General features: G+C 44.5%; 1 protein-coding gene and 1 long non-coding RNA gene across 2 annotated transcripts in view; one reads left to right on the top strand and one right to left on the bottom strand.

Annotated features, from left to right (window-relative positions):
• Positions 1–5,111, bottom strand: part of LOC134474771 (putative ankyrin repeat domain-containing protein 20A4) — a 73,916-nt gene extending 68,805 nt beyond the window's left edge. The window contains exons 1-3 of the mRNA XM_063243419.1: positions 4,730–5,111; positions 1,195–1,309; positions 859–1,032 (exon numbers count right to left, since the gene is read on the bottom strand). Coding sequence (XP_063099489.1) covers positions 859–1,032; positions 1,195–1,309; positions 4,730–4,851 — 411 coding nt within the window. The 5' untranslated portion in view covers positions 4,852–5,111. The remainder of the gene's footprint in view (positions 1–858; positions 1,033–1,194; positions 1,310–4,729) is intronic.
• Positions 5,112–10,980: 5,869 nt separating this feature from the next.
• On the top strand, positions 10,981–14,744 carry LOC134474815 (uncharacterized). The gene is made up of 2 exons (XR_010045675.1): positions 10,981–12,122; positions 14,412–14,744. It is a non-coding gene; the product is annotated as an uncharacterized LOC134474815 (long non-coding RNA).
• Positions 14,745–15,613: the final 869 nt, after the last annotated feature.

Here is a 15,613-nt window from a genome sequence, read left to right as displayed (position 1 = left end):
TAAGTGCAAGGTCCAGAGTTTGATTCCTAGTATTGAAAAAAAGAAAGAAAAAAGAAAAGAAAAAAATAAAGAATTTTTATTCCCAAACTGAGTACAACCAGATTATCTGCACTATGGAATGCTGAGGTAGGCAGATTGCAAGTTTAAATTCAAATTAGGCAACTAATTTGAAACTCTACCTCAAAGTAAAACATAACACAAAAGAGCAGGAGATGCAGCTCAGTATGAATATTCTGTGTTCAATTTCCAGTACTGAATAGAAAAAAAAGTATTTTTCCTAAAAATTGATCTTATCTATGCACATGAACCAGAAAAAATATTTTTTCAAAAACAGCCAACCAACAAAGCAAACTCTATGGGCCTGCATTATTTCTAATTATTTTTCCTTCTCATTTTTCCCATTTAAGTCAAATCAAAAATGGATCATTTTTATGAGCTGTCAACAGCAACAAAATTACCACTTATTGTAAAATACTGTTGTTCTGTTTAAGTTTTAAAATAATACCTATTTCTGAGGCTAATTTTGCTGTCCTGTGTTGTTTTACACTAGTGCAAAAAAAAAAAAGAAAGAAAATATAACCATTTGGAAAAAATAACAGAAAAATGATTTACTTTTTAAATTTCAGTGTCTTCACAAATGCTTGCTGTAAGTGCATAATAGAAACTCACATCCTCTAGCATTTCATTAAAACTATCAACATTGAAAGTGAAAACATTAACTATTAAGTTATTTAAAACAGTGTATTTCCATCCATGAAACACTTGACCTTCTAAATATGGAGAACTGACCAACCAATATGTCACTGTGAACAGGAAAGTATTTCAGAAACTTTGGAAAGAAAATTCAGTGCTCTATACCTTGTTTTTTGCCTCAGCATCGGCACCATGCGAAAGCAGTTTTGCTGTTAGTGAAGACTTTGAACTGTAAACTGCATAATGCAGAGCAGTGTCGCCCTTGGTATTGGCAATATTTGGATTTGCACCATGTTCCAAGAGAATACTAACACAGTCTTCCTCGTAGCATTTTACAGCCTGTGGGTATTGTAACAGAGGAGACACCATCAACTCAAGAAACTCCAAACACACTTTCCACATGCCTGGCCAAGGAGTTATATTCAAATTACATCAACTGACTTTGATTTTCAGCATTTAAATACAATCCCTCCCATGCTGAAATTGTTGGCTGCTATTTACCTTAATCAGAGCGGTGTCATGGTCACTGTCCCAGGCATTAAGGTCAAACTTTTTCTGTATCAGGAGTCTCACCACTTCTGGATGGCCATAGGCACTGGCATAATGCAGAGCAGTCCTGGGACAGTCAGAAAGATTATTAGGAAATTACAGCACTCCATTTCAAAATTCATAATTATTCATGGAATTGTGAACATTAAATACCTTTCACAATAAGTATTTAATTATCTTTGAAAACATAGAATGCTTAGCATCTCTTATTACTCACCTGTGAATGGAAGAGCAAGTGGGTGATGCTGCATTTGTGTGTGGTGCAGGGGGTGGAAGCTGCTGTCTTGCACATACTAAACAAGATCCCTGCACTGCGCTACCTCCCAGCCTAGTGCAACCCACTGGAATAGAAAGAGCAGGCCTTGGATTTAGCTCAATTGGAATTTAATTCCTACTCTAAGTTCTTACTTTCTAGCCATCCCTTAGCCTTTCTGTGCCTCGGGATTGTTACCTACAAAATGAGGACTGAAAGCAGTTCTCTCACAAGACACCACTGTGATGGTTAAGTAAGAATCCACACAAAATTTTTCGAATAACTTCTCAAACAAGTAACAGCTCAATAATTGTCTGATACTATAATGTCTCCTATTACTACTTAACAAAGGCAATATTTCAATTAAGTAAAATAAAATAATTCAAATGGACCTACCTTGTGGGGTTAGAATTATTTCAATAAGCCTCCAGACACTTTTTCTCATATTTTAACACCTCTGTCATTGGAAAGCCACACACAGCTCAGAAGACAACAGGTCTTGTGTAACTATAACTGGTGGTGTGGGAGGGCCCCTCCTGACCTTTGGAGTATGGGGGGCTTTTTTTTAACATCAGCCTCTGTGTATGCTACTGATATAACACTATAACATAAACCAGCCTATAGAATGTTAAGGTATACCGGCCAGACTGGAAAATCCTTGCATGTGCCCATATAAGGGAGATGAAAAGACAAAAATTGTATAAAAGGGGGCAACTATACCATGTTAATCATGAATCTGCTGAGTTAGTGTCAGCACCAATGAAGCTGCCTCCTTGGGCAGCTGGAGTGCCCTGCCTCTCCATGTGAAAATCCCACAGCAGTGGCTTTTAAAAAGGTTTCTTCGTAAGGCATCATCACATGATTCATAGTAAAATCTATACATACAGATAATTTCTTTATTTCAGAAGAAGTAAAAAGTTATCAGAAATGCCAATACACACACATAAAAATGAAAATTATCTGTGCTTAACTAATATTTCTGTTTTTCTCAAGGATTATTTTATTAATAATCAACTTTCACTAGAGTTTCATATCTATTATAGAAATCAAGGATAAGAGAAAGGAAAGAAGAGCACACAGTACCGTTGCCAATACTAATCATAACATGCAAAATGCAAGGCACAAAAATGTCAAAATATAGAATACTCAGCATTGTTTCTGGGCCAATGAAACTGTTAGAATGAAAAAATTTAATGAACTCCTAAATATTACAACTAGAATGAACTTCTCGATAATAAAAAAGAACAGAAAATGTCAAATGCCTGAAAATAACAAATTTTGCCACAATTTGTATACATTTTCTGTCTAAAACAAGACTGCAGCCTATCTGTGTGTATGCAAAATTAAACTGACTCTTTGCTCAGTGGATATATGAAAGTACATCTTTCCCTGTTAAGAATATATTGATGTGATGCCAATTTCAGTGATTATATATCACTCCATCCTATGAATGCACTGCAACTGATACAATCTCTTCTGTGAATCCATCACTATTTTAAGCAATACTGAAGAAATGCACATTAAATGCGTCTCTGTATGTCCTAAAGATATTCTAGAAGAGAGCTGATTGGTGGAGACATGCTTTCCTAAACTGTGGTATAGTACTTATATCAAATTTCCTATTTGAAAAAGTCATAAGCCATCTCCAGTTTTAAGCAGCAGAATAAACTTTTCTTCATTCTCACACTCTGTAACTGGAAAACATTTGATTCCTTTGTAAAATTAAATTCCCCTTATCAGGGACATTAAACATTTCTTTTTATGTTTACAGGTCACTTGTCAAACCAACCACATAATTTAGAGTTAAATATAGCTCAGCAGTACAGCCCAGGATATGAGGCTCACAGTGTTGCTATCTAGCATGGAAGTAAATTAGTATTCAATATTTTTCTTTGATGATTTTTAAAAAATTACCCTGTAAGTTTAAGATACATTTTTTATCTGCTGTATGTATGTATGATTTTGTTTCATCTGATGTATGATGTATTTTATGATGTATCTATTTATCTCTCCTTTATTTTATTTTATTTTATTATTTTATTTTTTTTTTGGCACTGCAAATCTAACTCCTGACCTCACATTTTCATGTGGGCACTGTGCCACTGAGTTAATATCCCAGGCCCTTGTTATAAATGTCTCACAAGTATGTTTTTCATTTTGTTAATGATTTTCCAATATAAATGAGAATTTAATTTTTCTTTTGGTAGTCAACCTTCAGAATGCAGGTGGGGAAGGGGATGGCTGAGTGGTAGTGTGTTTCGCATGCACCATGTTCTAGGAGCAACCCCCAACACAAAAAAATGAATGTTCATTGTTGGTGTCATTCTTAGGAAGGCTCAAATAGGCTATGTGTTTTCCTTTGCCACTTTTCTCATTTTGTATGATATAAAATTTTTAATCAATACACCACCAGAAACTTTTGTGACATAAAAATCCAGGTTTTTTGGAAACACTTTACAGGCATTTCATTCATGAGTCATTCCAATTTTTCAACTTCTAAAATCTGACAGATATTTGAATGTTTCCAGGTTTTCTACTAAGTTACATTCATTTATTTATCTTTTGGGCTGTTGGAAAACAATTAATTTGTGAAAATGACTTACCGTGATACCTACGAAGGTGGGCTTTCACTACATTTTCTTAGTGACCCCATAGCGAAAGAGGCTACGGACACTCAAGTCTTATGCGATTTTTTTATTTAGCTTCTATAAAGCTGATACACAGAAAGCTCACATTTTGAGACTAACAGAACTTTCTAGTCAAGAACATGCCGTCACCTTCCCATCTCAGTTTTCTTATAAGGTTCCTTAGTAAAGAACATACATGCACAGGTGTACACTGATAGTAAATGGACACTAGATTTTCATCAGGTTAAGTTTCCACCCTAAGTTTGTAGATTACAGGAAACATGTCATAGTTCCCTTTTTAAATAATATGTACAACAGTACATCTCTTAATGTGATACTAAGAATAAAACTCTATACACGTGTTACCATGTTTAAATAGCTTTTCTGCAGTCAATAATGTAGTCTACACAGGAAGTATAAGTCCACTAAAAACCAGTGAATGTTTGGTTTTTATTTTGCAGCTTATGGACACCACCTGAGGATCGACTCTCTGGCCAGCTTTGCCTCCCAGGGTGGTGGGAATCCCCCTGCCCCCGCTTCACCCACTTCTTCCTCTCCCGCATCATCCTGGCCCCACTCACAGCCCCTGGGCCTGCAGCCCCATTACCTTTGCTTGCTGTCTCTGTAAACCGTGTTCCATTTCTGGAGGAGACGCTCCACCTTGGCCTTGTCGCCCTTGCGGGCAGCCTTGTGGAGCTTGGGCACTGAGCTGCCAAAGATGCCTGGCATGGCAGCCCTGTGACTCCTCCGACCGTCCGGTTTCCGGTCCTCACCGGGCAGAATCTCAGGCCCCTTTGACCTCTCTGACTTTCAATGAACGCCAAGCAACCTCTTTTATCCAATGTCTAGGCTCTAATGGCCCTGTACATGCGCATTTCCACAAGTCCTGAGCAAGAATCGCAACCACCTCACCCGCTCAGCTTCTGAGTAAGAAGCCTAACCGCTTCTGCACGTGCACGGCCCGTGCACGGCCCCAGGGCAAGCAGCCTAACCGCTTCTGCACGTGCACGGGCCCCCGGCAAGCAGCCTAACCGCTTCTGCACGTGCACGGGCCCCCGGGCAAGCAGCCTAACCGCTTCTGCACGTGCACGGGCCCCCGGGCAAGCAGCCTAACCGCTTCTGCACGTGCACGGGCCCCCGGGCAAGCAGCCTAACCGCTTCTGCACGTGCACGGGCCCCCGGGCAAGCAGCCTAACCGCTTCTGCACGTGCACGGGCCCCCGGGCAAGCAGCCTAACCGCTTCTGCACGTGCACGGGCCCCCGGGCAAGCAGCCTAACCGCTTCTGCACGTGCACGGGCCCCCGGGCAAGCAGCCTAACCGCTTCTGCACGTGCACGGCCCGTGCACGGCCCCCGGGCAAGCAGCCTAACCGCTTCTGCACGTGCACGGGCCCCCGGCAAGCAGCCTAACCGCTTCTGCACGTGCACGGGCCCCCGGGCAAGCAGCCTAACCGCTTCTGCACGTGCACGGGCCCCCGGGCAAGCAGCCTAACCGCTTCTGCACGTGCACGGGCCCCCGGGCAAGCAGCCTAACCGCTTCTGCACGTGCACGGGCCCCCGGGCAAGCAGCCTAACCGCTTCTGCACGTGCACGGGCCCCCGGGCAAGCAGCCTAACCGCTTCTGCACGTGCACGGGCCCCCGGGCAAGCAGCCTAACCGCTTCTGCACGTGCACGGGCCCCCGGGCAAGCAGCCTAACCGCTTCTGCACGTGCACGGCCCGTGCACGGCCCCCGGGCAAGCAGCCTAACCGCTTCTGCACGTGCACGGGCCCCCGGGCAAGCAGCCTAACCGCTTCTGCACGTGCACGGGCCCCCGGGCAAGCAGCCTAACCGCTTCTGCACGTGCACGGGCCCCCGGGCAAGCAGCCTAACCGCTTCTGCACGTGCACGGGCCCCCGGGCAAGCAGCCTAACCGCTTCTGCACGTGCACGGGCCCCCGGGCAAGCAGCCTAACCGCTTCTGCACGTGCACGGCCCCCGAGCAAGGAACCTAACCTTCTCTGCAATGCATGTCTCTGTAGGTTCTGCGCATGCTCACCAGGTCTTCCTAGTATGCTGGCCCATGGGTTTGTGCTAGCCTGGGGATGGCCAGGTAGTTAATCATCATACAGGTTTTGTTTTCAGATTTGGAGATGTTGGGGTGAAGATGTGGGCATTATGGAAAAGGTAGGGAGATGCTGGGTTTGAGCTGGGGTTATTTGTTGTGTGTTGTAATATTGGAGAATTTTTATTTGAACTTGAGATTTTAGGCTGGGATTTATGTGGGAGAAAAGAATAGTGAGGTTGAAAACTGTGCAGTAGACTGTCAGTAAGGCCGTGTGTCCTAGAAGGAGAATGAATAGGAGTAGTGGAAGAGGAAGTAAGACCGAAGGCTTTGTTTTAGGCAGTGTAAGGTGTTTGAATCTAAAATTTTAGTGAACAATAAAAGTTTTGGTGTTGTAGGGAGAGATTGAAGTATGACAGCAGCAGTATGAGGACCAGCAGTAAAAAATGCCAAGGAAGTAAAGAGAGTAACAGAACACTGGGCTATGAACGGGTGAGGTGGAGGTGTGTAGGTCTTATGATGAGGCACATGTGTAAAATCTATTAGTCTTTATTTGGAGTGTGTTCACAAAGTTGATAGGTTGGGAAAGAAGCAGATAAATGTCTCTGAGGAGAGGTTTTGGCACAAAACAGCTGTGAGTGACCTGATGAATATTTTTAGAGAGGAATGAGTAGTGAGTAGACTTAGTAGTTTATATAGGGCTTGACTGTCTAGATGAAAGCAGTTATGTATGTTAGTGATGAGGTCTAAAACATTGATCTGGGAGGAAGAACTTGTGGGTTTGTGAATTAACTGTCACTGTATAGATGAATATTGAAGTGAAGTCAATGTGTTTGGGATAAGGGGGGAAAGACGAGAGACATATTGTTGTTGTGTAGTTAATTTAGCCTGTGTGTTCACACAGGTACTATCCTGACAGATAGACCTGATGATGTTTGGTGTCCCTTATAGTGAATGATTGTTACTTGTTTTGGAAGTTGTGTTGTCTCTAACAAATTAAGAATGAGAGGTGTATTAGTGATTAGGGGTCCCTTGTGATTACTTAGATCTCATATTTGTTACATAGTATGAGAGTAAAGTATGTTGAATGTATATTTGGAGTCAGTATAGATATTTATGATTTTGTCATTAGTGTGAGGTCCCATGTGAGGGCAATTAGTTTTCTTTTCTGGGAAGATGTTTTGAGTGGCAGTGAGCTTGCCTCTATGACTTGAAGCCTTTGATTATAGAATATTTTGTCCTCTTTTGAGGGTTTGTGTTGGCTGTATTGTCATCTATGAACTGTGTATCAGAAGCTGTAGGGAGATGAATACTGTTAATGTGAGGGAAGGGAGTAGGAGTCATCTGCAGGACCTCACTATAATTGTGTAAGGGGTCTCGTCAGAGGTGGGAAGTAAGGTGGCTTGGTTCAGGGAGATATTAACAGAGATGGTGATTGTAGGATCCTGTATAAGAATTAAGTCAACTTGTAGGTGAGACGTCATTAAGGCAGGAAGTATCTTGTGTAAAATAAGGTCACTGGAGCAATGGGGTAGGTGGACAATAATTGACTGTTTTAAAGTGAACTGTTTGGCCCCTTGTCTTAGTGAGGCTGCTGAAGCAAGTGGAGAAAGGCAGGAGGTCAGCTTTGTATCATGTTGTCTGTTTTGAGAGATAGGCTACTGCTTGGAAAGAAGGGTGTGTGTGTGTGTGTGTGTGTGTGTGTGTGTGTGTGTGTACTAAAACTCCTACAGCATTATGATCTTGAGTGGTAGAAATCTTGGGTTGGCCTAAGGAGAATGAGAGCTTGGGCCTTTGAAACAGCCTCTTTTAATTTAGAAAATGAGAAATAGGAGTAGTGGATGTGAGGCTTCTGATAAAGAACCTGTGGATGCTTTTATAAAGGTTGGGCTAGTGTAGCAAAGTAAGGGATCCAGAGATAAAAGAAGTTTTTAAATCTAGAAAAGATAAAACTTGTTTTGAAGTTAGCACCTGGAGATCATGGAGATGGGCTCTGTGGTCTGAGGTTATAGGTGGGGATGAGAGTGAGACTCAGGTATTTAATCTTTGGTGAAGCTATTTGGGCTTTAGTAGGGAACACCCTATGTTTGAAACTTGAGAGATAGTTGAGAAAGGTAGCTGGATGTTATGTAGTTAGAGGATAGACTGGAGAATAGAGGAGAAGCTCGTCTGTATATTGGAGAAGAAAGTCAGGTTTAAGATTGAGAGCCACAAAAAAAAAAAAAGGTTGAGAGCCACGAGATCAGCAGCAGGGGCTCAGCTGAAGTGTGGAGTGTCCATGAAGCCTTGAGGTAGGACTCTAAATAAGTTGTGTAGATTGCAGTGTCTGGATTTGTCCATGGAAAGGCAAAGAAATCTTGGCAATTGAGGTGTCAGGAAATAGTTAAAAATGTATCATTAAGGTATAATACAGAAAAGTGAAAGGTACACAAAGAAAAATGAGAGTATAGTGTAAGCGTTTGGCACCACCAGATGAACTGACACTATCAATTGCATTTTTAGTATCTCCAGGATCTTGGACTGGTGATAGAAGCCATTGGATGTGAGGATAGGGACAATAGTGGAGTTGAAGGGTGAGTGAGTGACTTTTGGAGACCCATTAGATAATAAGCAGCACATTATAGGTTTGAGCCCCTGTTGATGTTTAGGGGCTATTGGATATGGGGAAAGTGAGGGGTGTTTGAGGTGAATTACAAGTAATGTGTTGGCATGAATAGGATTGGAGATGTCTCAGACTGTAGGGTTGACAGTGGAGGAGGGAAGGGGAGAGGCTGATTCAGCAGCACATGACAGTTGGCTTGGGAGTCTGACCCCCATGGGCAGAGAGTATAAGAGAAACTGAGTTTTTGGAGCAGATTATCAAAAAGAGGTACAGGATAGTTTGGGATACTGAGAAGTTGTGTGTAATGGAAAAGTTTTGGAATCTGCAGGAAGTAGGTCCTGTCTGGGGAGATCATGTAAGCTGGCTGTCAATTCCCATAAGAGAGCCTGCAGAGCAGAAACACTGCCCTGAAAACTCAGGAAGAATACCATAGGTGGCCTCTGTCAACAAGAAAAGAGACAGTTTTACTTGAGACATCCAGTGAGACATGGGGCTCTTGGAGAGATAATTTGGTGGAGCCTGCAGGCCCCAAGCCTTGTCTATCCTCTTCAGTGGTGATGCTGGGCAGATCAGCTGGTGATGAGTCCAAGGCAGCAATGTCTTAGCCTGTGAGGGTAGGGAAGGTGATGACTTACTCGTTCTCACAGGGCAGTTGCACTTCCAGTGGCCCTCTTGGTTGTAGATGGGACAAGTTCCCATTCATGGCCACAGGTCAGGGCAGGCTTGTATCCAGTGTCCTTTATCTGCTGCACTTGAAGAATGGTGGAGAGGGGCTCAGGTTTTTAGTCATTTTTTCTACCTGTGTTTTATCTTGAGCCCTGAGTTCCACTGTAGCTGAAGCTACTGAGGCCAGAAATTGGCATTTGAGTTTAGCCTAAAATGCATCCTTTTTAAGGTCATCCTGTTTTTGTTGTTTTCTCCACTGTTGAAGGCATGGAAAGCCATACCTAAGAGGTATCTCTAGGGGGATTGAAGACCAAGGTCTGACTTTTTGAATTTAGTCTGAATGTTTGGTGCTGCTTGGCAAATAAAATAGAAGTTTAATCTTTTGTTGAGGGCAAAGAGTGGAAGCAAGAATAGCATCAAGATCCTTGTAGATAGGATTGAAGGATGAATTTGAGCTTTTTATGATATCATTGTACGGGTCAGCAGCAAAGGATGTTACATGCTGGAAGATATTTGAGAGACTGGAGAGGGAAAAAGGGACATGAATGTGGATTAAGCATTTGGTACCTCTCACTTTGTAAAGGGGAGAGGGTGAGGTGAGCATCATGTCAAAGATGGCTGGGGTGGGGATAATGAAGACAATGTGTAGGAAGGGTCATCAGATGGCAGTGAGTGCAAGCAGCTGCAAGACGGTGGTGAGAGAGGAGTGAGATCTGCTATGGTGTGGTGGTGGAGAAACTGATGACAGTGGAGTTGGGGAGGAGTGGTGAGGTGAGGTGAGGAGAAGATGGTAATGAAGGAGTAGTGAAGGAGGTAGGAGGCGGAGGAGAAGACGGTGGCACAGGCGAGCAAGGAGAGCTTTGTGGATATGGTGGGGGGATATGAGAGTAGAATGGATATGGTTTGTAGGGTCAGCACAATTGTCAGGTAAGGTTTTTGGCAGTGTGGAGCAGGATAAAAGTATTTGGTGGCCCAGCCTGGGAGGCTGAGGCAAGAGGATCATGAGTTTGAGACCAACCTTGGTGACTTAATGACTTAGTGAGAGCCTGTCTCAAAACAAAAAATAAAAAGAGCTCGGGATATAGTGTAGTGTGAAGGCTCTGGGTTCAATCCCCAGAACCAAAAATAGTAATAATATTAATACCCTAATATACATTAAAAAGATGAAAAATGAAGAATAAGAAATATTTCCAGCCCACACAGGAATTTTTTTCTTCAAATTCTGTATTACTTGTACCCTTTTACTGCTTTCTTTTTTATCTTTAAATAAAAAAATAAATAAATAAAAGATGGTTCATAGGCAGGGAGCTCGAACTGGGAGTGACTCCCAGGAGCTAACGCACTCTGCCATCCAAGTCATGGGCACCATAATGATAGAGTATTCTGGTGCAATAGAGAAGCAAAAGTACAAAATGAACAGGTTTATTGAGTTGAGGACGTAGAAAGGAGCACACAACCCATGGCGGTTGGGCTGTCTCCTTCCACTGGACACAGAGAGGCAGAGGGTTAAATGACCTCTGATCAGGAGTGGCATATGGGGTAGATACTGGTGATGTGTGAGGAACCGATTGAAATTCTGTGTCTGTGTGTGTGTGTGTGTGTGTGTGTGTGTGTGTGTGTATACACGTGCATGCAAACAGGAAGGAGAGTTGTAATTAGGGCTGAAGAAGCAGGAAATGATAAGCATTTCCACTTTGGCCTTCCACCAGAGTAGACCACCGCCATAACTGTACTGCAATTTATACTAGGGCAAGATCCTTTCAGGATCCACACAGCACGTGCTCAAGCAACATTTACTGAATGAATGAATGAAAGTGTTATGAAATGGAGAGGAACCAGAATTCCATGCCGGGTCCCTTTTGAGTTCTTTTTCTTCTGGACAATGCTGTCTTGTACAAAGCTGAGACTAGCCAAGGCTGGCCTTGAACTCAGGGAACCTCCTGTCTCAGTCTTCTGGGTGCTGGAATTTCAGGCATGTGCTACCACACCCGGCTAGGAATCTGAGCCTGACTCAGCCTCTGTCTCCACATCTGAAGAACACGAGTCCCTGCTTGCTCACCCAGTAACAATGATCACTGGCAATGTAGAGCCAGGGGTCATGGAACTTGGGGTGCACAGACCATAGATGGGAGCACCCCACTCCTGCTTCCTGGAAGGTACACCTTCCAGGTGGACCTGGACTGCTTCCTCCTCTGGGGTTCACCGGTTTTCCCAGCCTCTCTCAGCCCTGCCCTCCAAAGGTCTCATTTTATAGCCCTTTGAGGAATTCACATGACGCTACAATCTTCCCTAATCAAAAGCACCAGTTATAAAATTCGCCTTGACTCGCTGCTCTGTGGTTAAATATTGATGATAATTAGGAAATAGAGGCACAGGGTGGGCACTCGACAACGATGGTGACTTCAGATCCTGGAGGTCAGGCAGAGCTGCTCTGCCACCAAAGGCCACCCACTAAAGAGGTCAGTCACCTGCAGTGGCAGAGAGGGTGGCAGGCCGGGGTGAGATGCCAAGGGCAGAGCTACTACTCTGTGGGCTCAGCTGCACTTTCCTGGGGAGAGCTTGGGAACAAAGACCGTCATCTTGTGCTCCGGTGAGGACCAGAAAGAAGGCAACAGAAATCAGCAAAGAGAACAACAGAAATCAACACTGTATCCAAGAGCAGCTTGAGAAGGCCCAGAGTGCAGCATCAGGTGAGCAGTCCCCACCTGCCCCCGGGGATGGTGGCCTGCGCTGGGCTGGGCAGGGGCCACAGCCAGTAGCCATGTCTCAAATGCAGGGATCACCTGGAGAAGTTAGGGTGGCTGAACACCATCAGACCTGGCCTGGAGAGGATTCTGGAGCAGGGAAAGTACATTAATGGGAAAACTAATGAAATCTAAAAAAAGTGCAGAGATTAGTTTCATACTAAAAAGATGATAAAGTAATGTCCTCTAGAAGCAAACTGGCTAAGTGGTCAGACAAAAGCCCTCATTACCTGTGGTGTCTATCAGTTGGGAAGGGCTCGGGTTTGCAGCCACCCTGTGATTTTGTTTTGTAGTTGTTGATTGGCGCTTGTTATAACATTATTAGACATATTTAAAGTGCATATCCCACAGCTGGGGATCAAGCCAGGACCCCACGCATGGCAAGTCCTAGACCACTGAGCTATGCATCTCTGTACACTTTTCCAATTCTGTTCATAAAATGTCTAAAATTTGGGTTGTTGTCTCAAAAGGTACACAATATATGCACCTGTTGAAAATGCATACACATGGAGAAAATATTAATGCATGAAAATTGGATGGGCTGAGATGCAGTGGTAGAGCACTTGCCTAGAGTGTGTAAGGCCAGGGGTTTGAATCCCCAGCACCACGCTAATGGGAAAACAGCTGCTTGTATGCATGCCGTGTGGATCCACAAGAAACCTGTACAACACAGGAAGGGATATCAGGTGTGCCAGGGCTACGGGGCTTGGTACCTTGACTGCCTCTTTCTCCTCCCTAGATGCACAGGCTGACGGCATACACTGGGATGGGGCCCATGGCTGTTACTAATTAATCCAGGCATTAGGTTATACCTCAGAGAGCATTTCTATAATGTGTTACTAATTAATCCAGGAATCACAATTGGACAGACTATCACAGCTGCTTATGACAACAGACAGTCAGCCAGAGTAGGAACAAAGAACCCATCTCTTATGATATCCCATGATATCCTACAAATGAGGGAATACATAGGAGACACCAAGGCCTTGAAAGTCTAAAACAAAGGTCTTTCTTTCCCCCAGACTTCCGTCTCCACTCTGACACGTGAATGCTTGTTCCAGTATAAAAACCCCACCCAGGTATATTCAGGCCAAAGTATGTTCCCTAAAATCCATCACTGTTTTTTGACTGGTGATAATCCAGCACTGGGGAGAGCTCTAATGTTGGTTTCTGTCTCCCATGGCTCCTTTTTCTCAGTTTAGGTTTAATGGTTTAGTAGTCCACTAAACCATGAGTATCCAAAGGCTGAGATTGCTGGGCCCTGGAATCTGGGATCGCCTCACTGCTGACCTTTCTAATTAGTGCCCTGTGAGTGTTTTCACTCTGGGTCAACTCCACACTCTTTTACTGGTTTACTTTTTTGCTGTGTTAGAAACTCAACCCAGAGTCTTATACTTGCTGGTCTGTTTTATTTCTTTTCTTTTGTTTTCTTTCTGCTTTTTTTCAATACTGGAGAGCGAGCCCAGGGCCTTCATATAGAGGTACATCCTCAACCCTTTTTAAATTTTTATTTATTTACTTGAGACAGGGTCTCACTAAGTTGCTCAGTTTGGGCTCAAACTTTGAATCTTCCTGCCCCAGCCTCCAAGAGGGCTAGAGATACAGGTGTGTACCAGCCTACCTGGTGTTGTTTTATTTCCTTACTTTTAGCAACAAACATCTCCTGTTTGCCTTCACCTCTTCTCCTACAGACAACTATCCTAATACATTCAATGTATGTCCTTTTAACAAGGTATTCTTAAACGGGGCTGTGGGTGCCAGAGCCTGAGGAAAGAGGGTCACCAGGTTCAGCCCCACCTGGGCAACTTAGTGACTTAGCAAGACCCTGTCTTGAAATAAAAAATTAAAAAATAAAGGGGCTGGGATGCAGCTGAGGGAAAAGGCTCTGGGTTCAATTCCCGGGTTCATGATCAATAATTAACCAAATCAATCGAAATGTCTTCTTGTAAAACACACACTGCTGTTTTGGTGCGCACGTTTTGACTTTTCACAGTAATAAGGTCTGCCCCTTAGGAAACTTTCTTTACTACATGTTCTCAGGAAAGGACTGCTGTGTCACGGAATGTGTACCCCTGGTTGGAACCATTTGCTCCTTAGGTGCCTGCCCCACCCCCACCCCCTTGATTGGTCCAAGCTACAGACACCCTATTGGTGACATCATCCAACTTTCACACTATGCCCACCTCTAAGAGATGCCAAGTGCCAGTTCCTTCTGGTTCCCTTTTCATTCTTCAGGTCATCAACGAGTCGGAGCGTTCCTTCATATGCTTACCCATCGAATGACTTGATTTGGCTGAAACCCAGGTGGGGTCTCCAGACCCCAGTCAAATGGCACATTTGCCACACCTCGGGCCTGAGCTGTACTGTACCCCCTACCCCACCCCACCCCCTGGTATGGGCAGTGGCCACTCACCGGGTCACCCAGTCATCTGATTGTACTGAGCAAGCTCCTACTGTGTGTTGTTCCAGCACTTGATGGTTACAACAGTGGGAAAAATACAAACATCATCTCCTTGAGGGGTGCTGTTCTGGTGGGACAGAAAATAAAGTAAATGATGAACATGCACAGAGCAGAGATGACATGCTGTAAGATCACACAGAGAAGAAACCAGTCGGAGTGCAGCAGGAGAAGTCATGGGAGGGCCCACTGAGAAGGGGACCTTCTAATAAAGACTCAGTCTTGCAGATGTGGGGAGAACATTCCCAGCAAAGGGAGGAGCCACTGCAAAGCCCAGAGGCTGCAGCCTGCCTCGTGGGGACCCTACAGTCCAATCAGCCTCTTTTTCTTAATTTAGCTGCTCACAGCTCCTGGATCCCGTCTATCACCCCTGCTTCCCCGCCCTCCCTCCTTCCTCTTCCTTGCGCTGCACAGGATCAAACTGAAGACTGCAAAAGTCATCTCGGCCCCTCGCCCTCTCACCCTGTTATCCAGCTACAGCGCTGCCTCCCCCAAAGCAGACCGCATCTCCCTTCTCAAAAGTCCCCAGAGCCAGAGCTCAGAGCTCCTCTGCTCGGCAGGGTACAGCCCCTGCCGTGGGCTGGATCTGAACCCAGTCTTGGCTGATTCTTGGGGGGCCAGAGGGGTGCCAGTCCTGTCCTCAACAGCCTGCCCTGTGTGTCCCTCTTCAGCGGCTGCTTGGAATTACTCCATCCTTGCGCTGACAGCCGTGGTGGTCGCCTTCAGAGAGGACCACAAATTTGAGCCCAGCCTGAACAACTTAGAGAGACATGTCTCAAAAAATAAAAATGGTTGGGCATAGCTCAGTGGGAAGGGCCAGAGTTCCACCACCACTACGGGGAATGAAAAAAGAAAAGCAGAGGGCAGCTTTGCCTCACTCCTCAGGCAGCCCTGCACCTTCCAGGAAAGCCAGAGCATCATGAGGAAAAACAACCGAGAGGATGGACGGCTGGAGGGTGGGCACCCACACGCGTGGCCA

The sequence above is a fragment of the Cavia porcellus genome, unplaced genomic scaffold, assembly GCF_034190915.1.
Source record: "Cavia porcellus strain 051 isolate PalLab524CR breed Dunkin Hartley unplaced genomic scaffold, mCavPor4.1 scaffold_38, whole genome shotgun sequence".
In the NCBI taxonomy this organism is placed as follows: Eukaryota; Metazoa; Chordata; class Mammalia; order Rodentia; family Caviidae; genus Cavia; species Cavia porcellus.
The sequence above is the reverse complement of the archived record's forward strand: the minus strand, read 5'-3'. Positions and strand labels throughout refer to the sequence as shown.